General features: G+C 36.3%; 2 protein-coding genes across 4 annotated transcripts; one reads left to right on the top strand and one right to left on the bottom strand.

Moving 5' to 3' along the window:
- The first annotated feature begins 139 nt into the window (after nucleotides 1–139).
- LOC100707235 (UDP-glucuronosyltransferase 2C1) lies at nucleotides 140–4,307 on the top strand. 2 transcript variants are annotated; one of them, XM_005447618.3, is made up of 3 exons: nucleotides 140–1,988; nucleotides 2,339–2,391; nucleotides 2,550–4,307. In XM_005447618.3, the coding sequence occupies exon 3, from the start codon at nucleotides 2,557–2,559 to the stop codon at nucleotides 4,162–4,164; it is 1,608 nt and encodes a 535-aa protein (XP_005447675.1). In that variant the 5' UTR covers nucleotides 140–1,988; nucleotides 2,339–2,391; nucleotides 2,550–2,556; the 3' UTR covers nucleotides 4,165–4,307. The 2 variants fall into 2 exon arrangements, with proteins under 2 accessions (XP_005447675.1, XP_005447676.2); XM_005447619.3 differs by lacking the exon at nucleotides 140–1,988 and having other exon boundaries at nucleotides 1,996–2,391; nucleotides 2,606–4,307.
- A 62-nt stretch (nucleotides 4,308–4,369) lies between these two features.
- LOC109202488 (uncharacterized) lies at nucleotides 4,370–14,576 on the bottom strand. 2 transcript variants are annotated; one of them, XM_019360129.2, is made up of 10 exons: nucleotides 14,493–14,576; nucleotides 14,362–14,391; nucleotides 13,958–14,257; nucleotides 13,563–13,883; nucleotides 6,434–6,526; nucleotides 6,252–6,276; nucleotides 6,022–6,089; nucleotides 5,689–5,725; nucleotides 5,510–5,580; nucleotides 4,370–4,906 (listed from the first exon to the last, which is right to left on the bottom strand). In XM_019360129.2, the coding sequence occupies exons 1-10, from the start codon at nucleotides 14,557–14,559 to the stop codon at nucleotides 4,788–4,790; spliced, it is 1,131 nt and encodes a 376-aa protein (XP_019215674.1). In that variant the 5' UTR covers nucleotides 14,560–14,576; the 3' UTR covers nucleotides 4,370–4,787. The 2 variants fall into 2 exon arrangements, with proteins under 2 accessions (XP_019215674.1, XP_019215667.1); XM_019360122.2 differs by lacking the exons at nucleotides 13,563–13,883; nucleotides 13,958–14,257; nucleotides 14,362–14,391; nucleotides 14,493–14,576 and adding exons at nucleotides 6,647–6,967; nucleotides 7,042–7,341; nucleotides 7,446–7,481; nucleotides 7,583–7,665.
- Nucleotides 14,577–17,041: the final 2,465 nt, after the last annotated feature.

Raw genomic sequence — 17,041 nt, 5'->3', positions numbered from 1 at the left:
ATTTGGCCTTGTCTGTTTACTGGCATCATCGAGTGGATTTATTGTTGGTTCTGGAAAAAGCACAATACAATATGGCAAGAACAAATCCCAGAGATTCCCATAAATCCCTTCATGAGGACATGAGGAAAAACATACCCCATGAAGGCACTGGGACATGTTTTGTGTGCTAAGCTGTATGTACTAGTTTTTGATGATCTTTTGCACTGTAGAACATAATCATGATTCTCACTTTTACACAGTATGCCCTATCAGCAATGTCAGATTCATTAGTAGTTTAAAAAGAGCTATTCTTGCAGGTAAACACGAAATCTGACAAGGTGCACGATTGTGAAAGAGAACAGCTCGTCTTGGCAAATCAAAGATCAGCATTTGTCCATAATTTCCTTGAATTTCTTTGCACCTTTTAGAAGGCTACAGTTAAATGACCACAATAGATACAATTATTATTATGCTGACTGCATGTGGATCAGTCATGTCCTTATATGGAAACATTGTAATTTAAATAGTTTAGTTCGTCTATTCATTCTACCTCGCCCTCTTTGGGAAAGAGCAGACTTTCTTGCCAGGACTTGAATTTCACAGCACTTCCTTTCACCCTGAGTATGGCGTTATTTCAGGACATTTACTGCATACTTTGTGGAGGCTGTAAGACAATCCATGGTCGGAGCACAAAAGACGCTTCAGGGACGGGATGTTTTTATTTCACTGAAATTTAGTACAGAATTAAAAGCTATTTGAGGAGATCTTGCTAGATTGTTTTTGTTGTATGACTGATTTTTCATACCTCAGATAATTTTTTTCTAACCAAAAGGAATAAAAAGGTGGTACGTTTACTTCACTTCTGGAAACATTTGAAACACCAGGAAGACCGCTTTTGTCTCCAGCCTTTAGCTGAGTCTGCACTGCCCCCGCATGGCCGTATTTTCACATTACAGCGATGTGAGCCTATTGATGAGTGACATTTGATTTGAATACAGAGACTATAAGTTGAAATAATAAACAAAGTTGGAGAAGGGTAAATGATGTAAGGAATAAGGACAACTAAAAATGCAGGTGAAAAAGGATTAGTTAGCACAAGTATCTGAGTAAAAAGAAAGTAAAAACACAAAATGGTCTTAAACAAAGAATCCGAGAAGAAAAAAAGGTGAAAGGCGGTGAAAGTAGACGTACTGTTAGTAGTGTATTTCTGAAGAGCTGCAGTTTGTCGTCAAGTTACTCCTGTTTGAACGATCAACTATGCTATGACCACATATACTGTGTGTGGTCAGTTGTATTGTAGAGATAATGGGACTTTTTTGGGTTGGTGCATGAATAGGGTAAAAACAAAAATAAAACAAGCTTAACCTAATCAGTGCTATTAACACACTGTAGGTTAAAATGAAAACAACATATTTAATTATGCTACGTTTTACTACCTTACCAAATGTAGACCATAAATATAAGATACCATTGCTACAAAATCTAAGTACGAGTTTCACTGCATTATCAAAAGCACGGGGTACAAAGAGACACTAGGTAGCACGAGAATACTAAAATGATGTTTAAAATCATAATCAGAATACTTTATTAATCCATTAAGAAATTATGTTTTCCAAGATAGTAACTGACTAAACTAAATGAAACTATACAATATATTACAAAGTTACAAAATGCAATGATGCATACAAATAGCTCAATTATAAATATCTCAGTTTAAAACCCAAATTAAATATATACTTTGAAATTGTGGTGCCCCTCTTATCATACTGTAAGACTTTATTTTCTCTGTGAAAATGTGAGAATGTGCAAAAATTAAGGGTGTAAAAATGTTTTAAAAAAAACTGTTAATACACTCAACAGTGACTTCACGAAGGGTAATTGTCACTGTCTCATTTCTATTCCTCTTTTACATGATGTCTTAGCATTCCTGGGCATTGAATTGATCTGTATTTATAACTGATTGTATATTGTATTCAGTATATCACTCACAGAGCCATACATTATTACTGGTGAGGCATTACACATTCCTTCTTCTCTCTGTTTTTGTTTTAAAATTGTGAATGACAATTCCTGACAGGAGGGCAGAGAAATGGGACATGCAGGATGTTGAGACTAGACTAGAGTGCAAATGTGAACCAATAAATGATACATGCTATAGAGACGTAAATTACAAGGAAATCTTCAACAGCATTCATTGGATCTTATACACCACTTTAACAAAAAGGCCTCATTGTTCTCCACATTTTTCTCCATTTCTGAAGAAATGCTCAAAGGAAAGCTTATCCATAATCCACTTGTGTAAGCATTTTTGGATTTTGCAATCTTGTATTCATTGGTACCTTGGATATTTCTCATTTAAAGCTAAGCAACACATCAATACACACAGGCCTGGAGCTACGTTATGTAAAACAGGTATGTTACAGATCAATCTTGTGTGTGTGTGTGTGTGTGTGTGTGTGTGTGGTCACCGAATTTGGCTTTGTTAAACAAAACCAGCATGCTGCAAAAAGTTAGTGATTTATCTATTTCTACTTTTCCAAAGTGAATCAGGTGGACTTTTTTTCTTCTAGGTTGAAGATGACCTCAACTAGAAATGCAACACAATTTCTTCTCTTTATATCTGCAGTGATCTTGTTGTGGAGAGTTGGCTGCGGCGGAAAGATTTTGATTGTTCCTTTCGAAGGAAGCCACTGGGTCAACATGGACATCATGATCAAAGCTCTTCATGCTCGGGGACACTCTGTCGATGTGGTACGAACCAATCAAAGCTGGTACATCAAAGATGACTTCCCACACTACAAACCAATCACAGTTCCTGTTGTTGAAGTTTTTAATCAAGATTTTCTTAACCTCATTCTGAAAAGGGTATTTAGCATTGAAAGGGGGGAAAGCTCGGTTTTTAGCTTTTTGAGTTTGCAGGTTGAAATGTTTAATGCCATGTATGATATGCATGGGATCATATGCAAAATGGCTACTATCATGCTTGAAGATGAGAACTTGATGAGTAATTTAAAGGTGCGCAAATATGACCTAGTCCTCACTGACCCAGCATGGGGTGCAGGCATATTAATCGCTCATGCTCTGAAATTACCTCTGATCTATAATGTACGATTCGCAACTAGTGGGGAGGGACACTTAGCCATTGCACCTTCTCCATTATCTTATATCCCAATAACTGGTTCTGGACTGACAGACAGCATGACTTTCATACAGAGAGTCAAAAATCTAATTTGCTATGTCATCTGGCAAGCACAGGACATATTTTTAATCCGCCCTCAGTATCAAGCTGTTTGCAATAAATTCTTTGGCTCAGATGTTACATATAGTGGCTTATTACACAGCGCAGACCTGTGGCTCATGAGAGTGGACTTTGTGTTCGAGTTCCCTCGACCGACCATGCCGAATGTTATTTATATAGGAGGATTTCAGTGTAAGCCTTCAGAACCACTTCCCGAACACTTGGAGGACTTTGTGCAGAGTTCTGGAGAGCATGGCTTCATCCTCATGTCTCTGGGGACTTTTGTGACTGAACTTCCTGCTGATATAACAAATGAGATAGCTGCAGCTTTTGCTAAACTGCCACAAAAAGTCATCTGGAAGTATAAAGGTGACAGGCCAGATGCTCTGGGTAATAACACTTTATTAGTTGATTGGATGCCACAGAATGACCTTTTAGGACATCCTAAAATAAAACTATTTGTGTCACATGGAGGAACAAATGGAGTCCAGGAAGCTATTCATCATGGAGTCCCAGTTGTCGGTCTACCTGTGTTTTTTGACCAGTATGATAACCTGCTTCGCTTGAAAGAAAAAGGAGCAGCTAAAATTCTTACATTAGCCATTGTGGATAAAGATGATAATTTTCTGAAGGCCATACAGGAAGTCCTGAGTGATCCCTCCTACAGGGCGAACATGCAGAGACTTTCCAGGCTGCACAGAGATAAACCAGTAAAGCCACTGGATAACGCCCTCTTCTGGATAGAGTTTGTCATGAGGCACAAAGGAGCAGCTCACCTGAAAGCAGAGTCCTACAGAATGCCCTGGTATTCCTACCAATCTGTAGATGTAGTACTATCTTTTCTAGCTGCTGCTGCAATAATTACTTTTTTATCTCTTGTGTTTTTTAGGCTGGTATGTCTTGAAAAATGCCTGAAAATAAAAACTAATAGGTTGAATAAGAAATGATAAGACATGGTTTGTGTTATTTTGCAGATTTCAGTGAAGTAGTTTTCTCCAGTGTGTTTTGATAAGTTATGTTACAAATCAAAGCTACTGTCAAATGTGAAAGTTCATTCAACTGAATAAAAATTACAACCATAAAACCCTGATCCCTGTGTCCACAGTCTGTAGGTCCCCATGGTGACCTCAAATTTATTAAAAATGTTCTGGGTGGATTAGAAACAATTTATTGAATACAAATACATTTAATTACCACAATAAAAACATAATAATTATAACTTTGAAAGCTATACACAGTGAATATTTGAAAAAAAGTCTATTTTTTGTTGTATTATATGCATTTTTATGATGGATTGATGGAAATAAGTGGTTACAAAAAGAAAAGAAAAATATAAAACATTAATGTCTGCATGCTCTAGAGTGAAAGCAAAATGCAGACTATTTTATAAAGTTAGTACATCCATGCCTTTAATCAAAATGTTTTATGAAGAAACAAGAAACAGCACGTTGGAGCAAGTCTTTCTTCAGCTGTGTTGCTCATAAACATCTGTGAATGTCGATGCTTCACAGCCACTATACTTTCAGAAAACATTGCCACTTATTCTGAACATGATCATTGCCTGCAGTCATTAATTAGCTGAAACACAGACTGAAGAGGAACTCGGGGTGGGAACTCTGTTGCCTTTCTTTTTATGTTTGATCGATGAACTATATAGGCATGCTGGCTTTGAATCTGCAGGCACATCATCTGTGGTTGGAAAGTGTCAGTTAAATAGTGGTTACAAGTGTTATTTAGACATGTGTTTAATGAGTTTCAACACTCGTGGTGTTGCCTTTTGGCTCTTTTCCGGTAACCATCTTTAGTGACAGAATTAACTATTCTAATTCAGGCAGCACAAAACACTCTTTCACACATTTCCTGTGGTCTTCCTGTAAGACTGAGTAAAGCAACAAAGACGAACCTTCTGGTTTCAAGTATTAAAAGACCATTTGTAATAAGTTCCCAACATTATGTTTTCTTCATGCTTCATGCTTCATGCTCAATCCAGCTCAAGATTAGAAGACAAAATAACTACTCTTAGGTAATACATGTTGTATTTGATAATGCAACATGTCATCATGTTGCATTCATCTTACATTACCAATAATGTTTCACTGCATATATTTATTTTAAAGTACTTTTAGTACCGTACTTTAGTAAAATGTATTACTTGGCATGCTGCTGATTAATGTTATTGGACTTTTCATCTCTTTTATGTTCATGTTAGGCAGCAAAGTCACATAAATGACTGCCAAAAGGCATTAGAACAATGTCTATTAAAGCACAATGAAACACATTGTGATCGCTTACCTACAACAGTGTACGCGTCTTCAAAATTTTCAGAAGGCAATGAAACCTCAGCTGCCAGATTGTTCGGACACCTGATGATAAAATATTGTTAATGATCAGATTTCAGTACTGCTCATGCTTTTGTTGTTATTACACATTTTTTAAGTGTACAGATGTTGAAAATAAAAATATATTCTTACGCGTCATCATAATCTGTGCTGAAAGAGTCTTCTTTTTCTAATAAAACACAACCCCCCCAAAAAAGACAGTGAAATACAGAGAAAAAATAAAGTTGATCGAAATTTCTATTTATAACAGCTGTATATAGCTCATTTTTAATGAAACAGATGTGATTTGAATTGTTTGAAAAGGTTTTTTTTGTTTGAAAGAATATGAATGTGTGAATGTTTGTGGAATTACACAGACATCCTTTGTTGGATTAGAAAAGAGCAGAACACAGATAAGTCATCATGTGTAATTCTATTAAAAATTCCCTGGAGTATGTCTTGACTGTAATTCCATTTTGACCATACCGTCTTCCCACTCTTCCTGCTCCTGCTGTTCCTCCAACATGTCTGAATTTGCCTGCTGAGTCGTTGCACTGTAAAAACAAAACAAACTAAACATATTTCAGTGGTTCATTCACTTTTCCATTCAGTATATAGAATTTTACCCACAAAGACAAAACATAACAAAATTATTTTTCTAATAAAAAAATTCACAGAATTGTCAAAAAAATTATGCATATTGAATTAAAGCTCACCGTGGTCCACAAGAAGTTGAGCGAACTGTTGAAACACAAAACAAATATAATTTTAGAGCAAAATATAGCATGCAGGTATATTCAGCTATATTATGTGGTTGGTTTGATTAATCCATACAATATACAATGACTTGTGAAAAAAATGTGAAGCCTAAAATTATTTTTAATTATACTTATTTGACCTAGTTTGTTTGAAATCCACCAAAGACACGCCCCTAGTGACAGCATCAAGGTTATTACTCCACCATGGAGTAACACTGTAGACACCAAATCCACTGGAAAGTAAAATAAGACATGATTACCTATATTTCAAAATATATTTCAGTATAAAAATAATGCATTATTATAAAAATAAGTCTATTTAAAGCGTTTTTGAAACATTCAGAGACCCTTACCTTTGACCTCAAGAAATAAATTGTTTGTTCCATGAACTGTGTACTCGTGCTTATAGAAGCATTTAGATGGCAACACTATGCAGCTGTAAGGACCTGAATCCCTCAAAACTGCACCATCAATGATGAAAGTTGCCAGCATCTGAGACACATTAAAGACTTGCACTTGGAGAATCGTGTCGTTCTTCCTCAGGTAAGCGTAGATAAGTTCACATCCACCAAGTGTATGTAGGTGTTGAGACACTGTGCACTGGAATTCAACATGATGTCCCTCGTGAACAGTGGATGGCCCAACTATTGAAATATCTGCTGGGAGAAAATTGGCTGCATGGAAACAGGAGAAAATGAGTGGAAAGAAATAACAATGACATCATGTGTTCAGGAGTCAAAACACTTACCTATGACCAGAATCTCAATGATGTTGTCTCCTTCCTTGACTACTTCAGAAAGTGTATAATTTTGGGGGGAATAAACACAGCTGTAATTTCCACTGTGATGAAGACCAGCTCTGAATATCTTGAACAGGATGTCATTTTGATCTTGCTTCTGGGGCTCAGTCTGGATTCTGCGCCCATTTATTAACAAATAAACATAAACCTTGGAGTCTTTCTTTTTTCCAAATGTGCTGCATGTTACATAAAGTTCACTGTTTTCACTTATAATTGTCTGCTGGGCCAGGATCCTTGCAGGAAAAATATCTGTGTGACATCATAGTGAGTAATATATGTAATGATGTGTGCAGCTTAATAACATTTAGGAATACAGAAGAGACATATCTTGTAATGAGTGAAACTGAACTTACCTTCGGTTTGGCTTATGACCTGATTTGTCAGAATACCTTGAACAAAAGAAGTGAAAAATCAAATGAATCCTTTCAGCTTAAATAGATAGAAAACAGTTTGACTGAAAGACATAGATGTTATCTGTTAGTGTACTCACACAGAAGAGCAATTATTATGTTCATCGTTATAGACAATGAGCCGCCCTTACAGACCCTCTGCAGCATATCTTCTGAAAGCTTCTCAAAAGTCTTGCTCAAAACCACAGAGAGTAAATATGGAGAAACTACACTTCCTGTTATTTGTACGGTGACACGTGATATTTCAACATTTTTGACTGGATAAAAAATAATACCTACAAGGAAATAAAACCCATAAGAGTGTGTTCTTAAACCATTTTACTTTCAAATACCTCATATTACAAGTTAATTTCCACTGACGTTTCTTTAGTTGTATAATAAGTCATTCTGACATACTGACAATTATACCCAATACAGGGTGCTTATCTTCTTTCACTCTGACACACTGAGGAAATATATGTGAAAGATTTTCACACATTTTCAAACACACACATATATACACTCACAAAAGTGAGTCTTTGACCATAACACAAAGCTGAACACTGATTTAAAAGTGCACTTTGACTGATTCTGATCCAGCTGACTTTAACAGATTATACTGACTTGGGCCAAACCTTTTCCTCTGGATATCCAGAAAAAGAACAGTTTTATTTGCTTTGCATGTTTGTAAAGGATCCAGTGTTGTTTTATTCAAATGCTTGATAATTTCAGTTTTTCCCCCTGGAGTGGTGGGGTGTTCATAAAAGTTTATGAAAAGTTTCAGAAAAATGCAACTTGCAGTGTGTGTGTGTGTGTGTGTGTGTGTGTGTGTTTTATCTGCACTCAAACCTATCTTCTTACAATTCTAGATCAACATGTATCCAGGAGTGGGTCACATGGTTACACTACTTTTTACAAAGGTTCTTTTTGTCTTTGTACACAGTGTTTAAATATCCTCAAAATTCACAAATTACATTTTCTTAATTATTACATGTTCCAGAAAGTAACTGCTTCAGAGTTAGGCAGGACCTCTTATAATGCATTTGTAACTTTTAATGTCCAATCAAATAAGGGCACATTTATTGCAGCAATCAGAACAAATTAAGTTATAAATCTCTTTAAAACGACTAGGAAGTAACTTGTAGTAACAAAGATTTACCACGGGATGTCAGCCTTTGAGCAAAGTGTCAAAGAGTCTCACATGAAACTCTAAATTAAATTTGAAAAATTAAATAAAATTGAAAAAGGTTGAACAGATTGATGTGGTTTCTGGAAACACAAAATAAATTAACTTCCAACTTCTCTCTAGGTTGATTTTATATACTTAATTTAACCAAGAAGAGAGAGTCACAGTCTTTCTTTATTAGTGCAGTAGATCTGACTTAGAATCTCTTTTGCAAGTGTGTCTTAGGTCAAGATAGGCAGCATTAACTTATCTTGTCTTCTCATTTGCAGGAGACGATAAAGATCCCAGATAAAACTCATGTAAGCTCAGCCTGCCTGGGTTTAAGCCCAGGACCATCTTAATGTGAAGAATAGTGCTAACCACTTTTAGCAACTATTGATGACAGTGATTCCATACAAAAAGCCACAGGGGGCAATTTAGTGCCAAGAATATCATAAAAGAGGGTTTATGGCAAAGGCCATAATTCAATATGAAATTGCAATTTCTTTTTTAAATGGGGGGTCACAGGTTATCAAATGCATCGTCTGAACACTGCCAGCAGTCACCTTCTCAGGATCACTCTCTGCCCTGGTATATTACTTTGATATACAGTAGTGGATGTTCAACACAAAAGCATTGATTTTTCTCAATAGAGTGAGAAAAATCATGGTGAAGATTAGGTACTCATCAATTTATTGTATCTGTGATGACAAAGAGGAGGAAAGTTAAAGAGATCATCGACAGACAGTGTAACTTTCTCACCACAAAGGGGAAGCAAAAGACAACCACTGTGAGAAAGGAGATTAGGAGGCATGGGATGATCATTTCGATTATGAAGAAAAGAGTTCATTGACAATAACCCATTTGTCTGTCTCACAGAAGTCCTTGAGGCTTGTAGTTGAACTAATCAGCCCCAAGTTGGCCTTGGCTTTGTTATTTGTCCAGTGTTTGTGCAGTTTTGGTGATTAAATTGCTGGCATCTTACAGGCAGATCATCTGTGGTTGGAAAGTTTGCAGTTAATTAATGGTTACGGCCATCTCTGTTTAGACACTCGTGAGCTTGCCTCTCCCCTCATTTCTGTTTACTGTTTTTCATGACAGAATTAACTATTCTAATTCAAGCAGCACACCTGTTCTGTGGTCTTCCTGTAAGACTCAGGCAAGTAACACAGACAAACTTGCTGGTGTGGAGGGACAAAAAAAGGTTTATATAAGCTGCTCATGTTGGTTTTGTTTTTTTATTATTCTTATGAACTTTGTCCTCAATCTGGCCTTATTGAGCTGTAAAACTCAAGATGACAAAACAGCTACTGACAGGTAATAAATTTTGCATTTGATAACTGCACTCCTCATATAGCCAATTGTGATTCACTGTTCACATTTTTATATTGCATTATAATCATAATTATTGCTTTCACAGTACCTTTAGGACTCAAAATGTGTTACTTAGCAAAATGCTGGTCAATGTGATCATGCTCAACATCTCTTTTATGTATGTTAGCAGTAAAGTCACCTACGTACTGTTTGAAAGACATTACAACTGTAAGTCTCACAGTACAAGGAAGCTAAACGCTATAGTATACACAGTTTCACAATTGCCAAAATATGTTGAGCACTCACCTTTCCATATGGTTTTGATAACTTATTAAAAATGTATTTAAATTTTTTAAAGTGTACATAAAATTTGTACAAGTATTTTTTTTAAATTTTTTTTTTTACACTTCATCGTCCTCCATGCTGAAAGAGTCTTCTTTTGCTAATAAAATGACAAAAAAAAATTTAGATTTATTTTTTAATAAAAAGAAAGAAAAATAAAAGCTATTCGTGACTTCAACCTTAAACTATTATTTATAACAGCTCTATATAGCTCCCTTAAACGAAAGACTAAAATAAAGTTCACCGTGGTGTGCACAAAACTGAGTGAACTGTTAAAATACAAAACATACAACATTTTAAAAGAAAATATAGCATACAGGTGTATTGAAGTACATTATGTGATCGGTCTTATTACCCTTGAATGTCATACAGAATGACTTAGTAAAACAAAATATGGAACCCAAAATTATTTGATTATTAAATATTTGATTACACTTGACCTTGTTTGTTTGAGATCCACCAAAGAGACACCACCAGTAATAGCATCAAACTTACCATTCTCCAGTAGTAATACTGGTAGGACCAAATTCACATAAAGACAGACTGAACTACTTTGCAAAAACATTTTATGAATATACAAGAAAAAAGAAAATGGAATTTTTAAGGAGCATCTGAAGCATTTTGAAGCATTTCTGCATTCATTAGCTGCTGACATCCTTACCTTTGACCTCATGAAATTTAGCAATATAGAAGAGACAGCCAGGGATTTCTTATTGGACCCAGAGTTGACTCAGCCTCTTCAAGTGCTCTGATTCTATAGTTGTACAGTAACTGTACAGTAGCCTGATGTTTATACTCGTTTTGCATAGGACCTAACGAATGAATGGCACAGAATTTTGAACTAATAGTCTGAACACTGTTAACAGTCATCTACTCGGGATCCCTCTCTGGCCTGGTCATGAAAATCACTCTGGGCAGTAATTCAAGAAACCCACCTTGGCATGGTTATACGTCTTTGGTGTCATGGCCTCTCATATATACATGGTGTTACTTTTTTACCACAGTCAGAGGGCAAGTAGAAGGCAAGCACAGTGAGAAGGGAGATGAGGAGGCACGGACTAATCATGCTGACTGCATAGAAAAGAGGGAAACTGCAAATGTATAAAAAGTGTGTGATATCTGTTTAGATCTCCTCACAGCACTTGTACTTATATCACATTTATAAGCAGGTGCATCAATAATAATCCATTCGCCTTTCTCCCAGAAGTCTTTGAGGTTGATAGGAGTTCCTATCAGCACCAAATCAATTTGGGCTTTGTTGTAGATCCATGAAAACACATCAGGAAAAAAAAAATCCCAAAATCATGCTGAAAATCTACATATTTTACATATTTTATATATACTTTTTCAAAAGTTTGAAAAAAAAATGAAAATGATAAACCTACAGAGGGTGGAAATCTGTCATAGTGAGTAATCTAAACCACACAGCAGCATAGTGTGCATACTGTTTAATGACTAAACACATGTTTTGGATGGATCATCTCAGGTGATATCGTGACTGAAGTTTGGTCTGTTTTCAGTGTCTTTGCCCTGCCATATGATTGCATTTTTTTCTGGCCATCGAGGAAAAATGTTTACATTCACCTGCCATCTTCATTGTGCTGATTTATTTATGTATTATTAATTAATTATTCTAACCATAGCATTGTAGCTAGCCAACAGGTAGTGCACCATTATATGCCAGATAGCCCAACTTCATTAACCCTACAAACATTGACACTACTTAGTTTCTGTCTTTCTGTCTACATTGAAGAAAGGTAGCAGTCATGGCTATCTCTGTTTATACACTTATGAGCTTGCCTCTTTTCTGTTTTTCTTGACAGAATTAACTATTCTAATTCAGACAGAATAAAAGACACGCCACATGTATCCTGTGGTCTTTCTGTAATACTTCATGAACAAACAGACAGCATTATAATGAGCGACATTTTGCATTTGATAAGCAAGGGGACTTCTCATATTCTCATGTATTTGTATATTGTACTATAATGATAACTATAGTGTTAAAAATATGTTATTTGGCATACAAACTCATGATCTCTTATCTGCGAGTTTGAAATCAAAGTCAACGCCATGACTGTAAAAGGCATTAATGCTGTAAAGCAGGGGTGGGGGAAGTCCAGACCTCAAGGGCCGGTGTCCTGTAGGTTTTAGATGTGTCCTTGATCCAACACAGCTGCTTTAAATGGCTAAATTACCTCCTCAACATGTCTTGAAGTTCTCCAAAGGCCTAGTAATGAACTAAACATTTGGTTCAGGTGTGTTGACCTGGGGTGATATCTAAAACCTGCAGGACATCGGTCCTTGAGGCCTGCAGTTCCCCACACCTCCTATAAAGCCTTCAACCATGAAATAACTGACAGAAAATTCTTCAGAAATTAAAAAAAAGAAATTTAATATTAAATATAAAAAGTAATAAGGCAATAAACAATAAATAGACAGGTTTCTTTTATAAATCTTCTACTATAGAAATTTGTATTTCTGAGGATTACAGTTTAAAAAAACAACAACAACAACAAAAATCCAAAACTTGACAATCTGAGCAATGAGCTACCAGAACTTTTTCTGTAATTTTACATATTTATATTTTACAATTTAAAGAGTTGTGCTGATATATTTATTTCTTTGTCACAGCAGCTTTTCCTTTATCACGTAGAGAAACAGTTAAATATGTAATTTCTTTACAATGAAAGGAAGGGGAGCTTCACCACTTCAGGGGCATAATTTCCAGGTGGGTTAGGGGGTTATGACCCCCCCACAAAAAAAACCAGACTCAATCAATATAACCCCCCCCCCAACCCCAATAAAATTATGAATTAGCTTGCATAAATAGGCTGTTGATTTTCTTTACTCATTTCAGGTATTACCAGCAAAATAGTTGCATGTTTAATCATCTGGGAATATACCCAGATTTATTTAGACAGACATCTTGACCCCCCTAATGGTCAGCACAACGTTACGCCGATGCACCACTTAACTAGTGGGCTGTGTGGCCTACAACATAAAATCAGTTTGACACTCCTGATCTAGATCTTCCCACACTCTCATCCCGTCATTTCTCCAGCATGTCTGCATTTGCTTGTTTGTTGTTTGATCCACAAAGGAACGCCACCAGTAATACCATCAAGGTTATCACTCCATAACGCAGTAAACCAAGAGAGATTAAATGCACTGGAAAGCACAAAAAGACAGCATAAACTTAACTTTTTTTAAAATTAAGGTCTATTTGAAGCATGTTTGAAAAATTCAGAGACCCTTACCTTTGACCTCAAGAAATAAATTGTTTGTTCCATGAACTGTGTACTCGTGCTCATAGAAGCATTTTGATGGCAGCACTATGCAGCTGTAAGGACCTGAATCCTTGAAAACTGCACTATCGATGATGAAAGTTGCCAGCTTCTGAGACACATTAAAGACTTGCACTTGGAGAATCGTGTCGTTCTTCCTCAGGTAAGCGTAGATAAATTTACATCCACCAAGTGTATGTAGGTGTTGAGACACTGTGCACTGGAATTCAACATAGTCTCCCTCATGAACAGTGGATGGCCCAACTATTGAAATATCTGCTGGGAGAAAATTGGCTGCATGGAAACAGGAGAAAATGAGTGGAAAGAAATAACAATGACATCATGTGTTCAGGAGTCAAAACACTTACCTATGACCAGAATCTCAATGATGTTGTCTCCTTTCTTGACTACTTCAGAAAGTGTATAAGGTTTCTGAGAATAAACACAGCTGTAATTTCCACTGTGATGAAGACCAGCTCTGGGTATCCTGAACTTGGTGTCACTTCGATCTTGCTTCTGGGTGAGATTCTGGATTCCGTGCCCATTTTTTAACAAATAAATAAAAACCTTGGAGTCTTTCTTTCTCTCAAGTGTGCTGCATGTTACATAAAGGTCACTGTTTTCACTTATAATTGTCTGCTGGGCCAGGATCTTTGCAGGAAAAATATCTGTGTGACATCATAATGAGCAATATATGTGATGATGAGTGCAGCTTAATAACATTTAGGAATACAGAAGAGACATATCTTTTAATGAGTGAAACTGAACTTACCTTGGCTTATGACCTGATTTGTCAGAATACCTTGAAGAAAAGAAGTGAAAAATTAAATGAATCCTGTCAGCTTAAATAGACAGAAAACAGTTTGACTGAAAGACATAGATGTTATCTGTTAGTGTACTCACACAGAAGAGCAATTATTATGTTCATCGTTATAGACAATGAGCCGCCCTCACCGACTCTCTGCAGCATATCTTCTGAAAGCTTCTCAAAAGTCTTGCTCAAAACCACAGAGAGTAAATATGGAGAAACTATATTGAACTACTTCCTGTTATTTGTACAGTGACAAGTGATATTTCAACATTTTTGACTGGATAAAAAATAATACCTACAAGGAAATAAAACCCATAAGAGTGTGTTCTTAAACCATTTTACTTTCAAATACCTCATATTACAAGTTAATTTCCACTGACGTTTCTTTAGTTGTATAATAAGTCATTCTGACATACTGACAATTATACCCAATACAGGGTGCTTATTTTCTTTCACTCTGACACACTGAGGAAATATATGTGAAAGATTTTCATAGATTTTCAAACACACACATATATACACTCACAAAAGTGAGGCTTTGACCATAACACAAAGCTGAACACTGATTTAAAAGTGCACTTTGACTGATTCTGATCCAGCTGACTTTAACAGATTATACTGACTTGGGCCAAACCTTTTCCTCTGGATATCCAGAAAAAGAACAGTTTTATTTGCTTTGCATTTTTGTAAATGATCCAGTGTTGTTTTATTCAAATGCTTGATAATTTCAGTTTTCCCCCCAGGAGTGGTGGGGTGTTCATAAAAGTTTCAGAAAAATGCAACTTGCTGTTCACTGAACTCGCGTGCGTGTGTGTGTGTGTGTGTGTGTGTGTGTGTGTGTGTATGTTCTATGAATATACTCTATCTTCTTACAATCAACATGTATCCAGGAGTGGGTCACATGGTTACACTACTTTTTACAAAGGTCCTTTTTTTCTTTGTACACAGTGTTTAAATATCCTCAAAATTCACAAATTACATTTTCTTAATTATTACATGTTCCATGTAATATAATGGATTTGTAACTTTTAATGTCCAATCAAATAAGGGCACATTTATTGCAGCAATCAGAACAAATTAAGTTATATATTTCTTTAAAATGACTAGGAAGTAACTTGTAGTAACAAAGATTTACCACGGGATGTCAGCCTTTGAGCAAAGTGTCAAAGAGTCTCACATGAAACTTTAAATTTTAAAAAAGTGGAACAGATTAATGTGGTTTCTGGAAACACAAAATAAATTAACTTCCAACTCTCTATCTCTAGGTTGATTTTATATACTTAATTTAGCCAAGAAGAGAGAGTCACAGTTTTTCTTTATTAGTGCAGTAGATCTGATTTACAATCTCTTTTGCAGGTCAAGATAGGCAGCATTAACTTATCTTGTCTTCTCATTTGCAGGAGAAGATAAAGATCCCAGATAAAACTCATGTAAGCTCAGCCTGCCTGGGTTTAAGCCCAGGACCATCTTAGTGCGAAGAATAGCTGTAACTACTTTGCATGTGGTACTGGGCAAATGCTTTTAGCCAATATTGATGACAGTGATTCCACACAAAAAGCCACAGGGGGCAATTTAGTGAAGAATATCATAAAAGAGAGCTTATGGCAAAGGCCTGATTTCAGAATCCTAATATTCAATATGAAATTGCAAAAAAAAAATTAAGTAGGGGGTTTGGCTATTTTTGCAGAGTATCTAATGAATGAAAGCCACAGGATCACCTTCTCTGGATTCTTCTCTGCCCTGGTAATTAATATCACCCTGGCAACAATTGGAGGTTAAGATACGCACATTAATCAGCAATGCGTGGTATATTACTTTGTTCAGCATGTTCAACACAAAAGCAGTAGATGACAATAGAGTGACAAAAATCATGGTGAAGACGATGTACTCGTCAATGAAGAATACCTGTGATGACGAAGCGGAGGACAGTCAAAGAGAGCATTATGGATAGATGGAAAGTGTTACTTTCTCACCACAGAGGGGAAACGGAAGACAAGCACTGTGAGAAAGGAGGAGAAAGAGGAGACATGGGATGATCATGTTGATTGTAAAAAAGAGAGGGAGATGACGGATGTACAAAAAGTGTATGATATCTGTGTAGATCTCCTTTCAGTAGTTCTACTTAAAGTCGTGTTTATAACCAGGTTCATTGACAACAACCCATTTGTCTGTCTCACAGAAGCCCTCGAGGCTTGTAGTTGAGCTAATCAGCCCCAAGTTGGCCTTGGCTTTGTTATTTGTCCAGTGTTTGTGCAGTTTTGGTCATTAAATTGCTGGCATCTTACAGGCAGATCATCTGTGGTTGGAAAGTTTGCAGTTAATTAATGGTTACGGCCATCTCTGTTTAGACACTCGTGAGCTTGCCTCTCCCCTCATGTCTGTTTACTTTTCATGACAGAATTAACTATTCTAATTCAAGCAGCACACCTGTTCTGTGGTCTTCCTGTAAGACTCAGTGAAGTAACACAGTGAAACTTGCTGGTGTGGAGGGACAAATAAAGACATAAAAGACATTGCAACTATAAGTCTTACAGTACAAGGAAGCCAAATGCTATGCAATCATAGTATACACAGCTTCACAACTGCCAAAATATGTTGAGCACTCACCTTTCCATATTGTTTTGATAACTTATTATACATT

Source organism: Oreochromis niloticus, linkage group LG1 (genome assembly GCF_001858045.2).
Source record: "Oreochromis niloticus isolate F11D_XX linkage group LG1, O_niloticus_UMD_NMBU, whole genome shotgun sequence".
Lineage (NCBI taxonomy): Eukaryota > Metazoa > Chordata > Actinopteri > Cichliformes > Cichlidae > Oreochromis > Oreochromis niloticus.
This window is presented reverse-complemented; position numbering and strand designations above follow the sequence as displayed.

What these genes read in the sequence shown, in the direction of transcription:
- LOC100707235 (XM_005447619.3), top strand. Translation starts at nt 2,040, where the DNA reads ATGACAATTCCTGACAGGAGGGCAGAGAAATGGGACATGCAGGATGTT. An exon ending in AGCTACGTTATGTAAAACAG is followed by an intron (nt 2,392 to 2,605) that starts GTATGTTACAGA and finishes TTATATCTGCAG; the next exon opens with TGATCTTGTTGTGGAGAGTT.
- LOC109202488 (XM_019360122.2), bottom strand. Translation starts at nt 7,649, where the DNA reads ATGCTGCAGAGGGTCTGTAAGGGCGGCTCATTGTCTATAACGATGAAC. An exon ending in CATTGAGATTCTGGTCATAG is followed by an intron (nt 6,968 to 7,041) that starts GTAAGTGTTTTG and finishes GTTTCCATGCAG; the next exon opens with CCAATTTTCTCCCAGCAGAT. An exon ending in TTTATTTCTTGAGGTCAAAG is followed by an intron (nt 6,527 to 6,646) that starts GTAAGGGTCTCT and finishes TTTACTTTCCAG; the next exon opens with TGGATTTGGTGTCTACAGTG.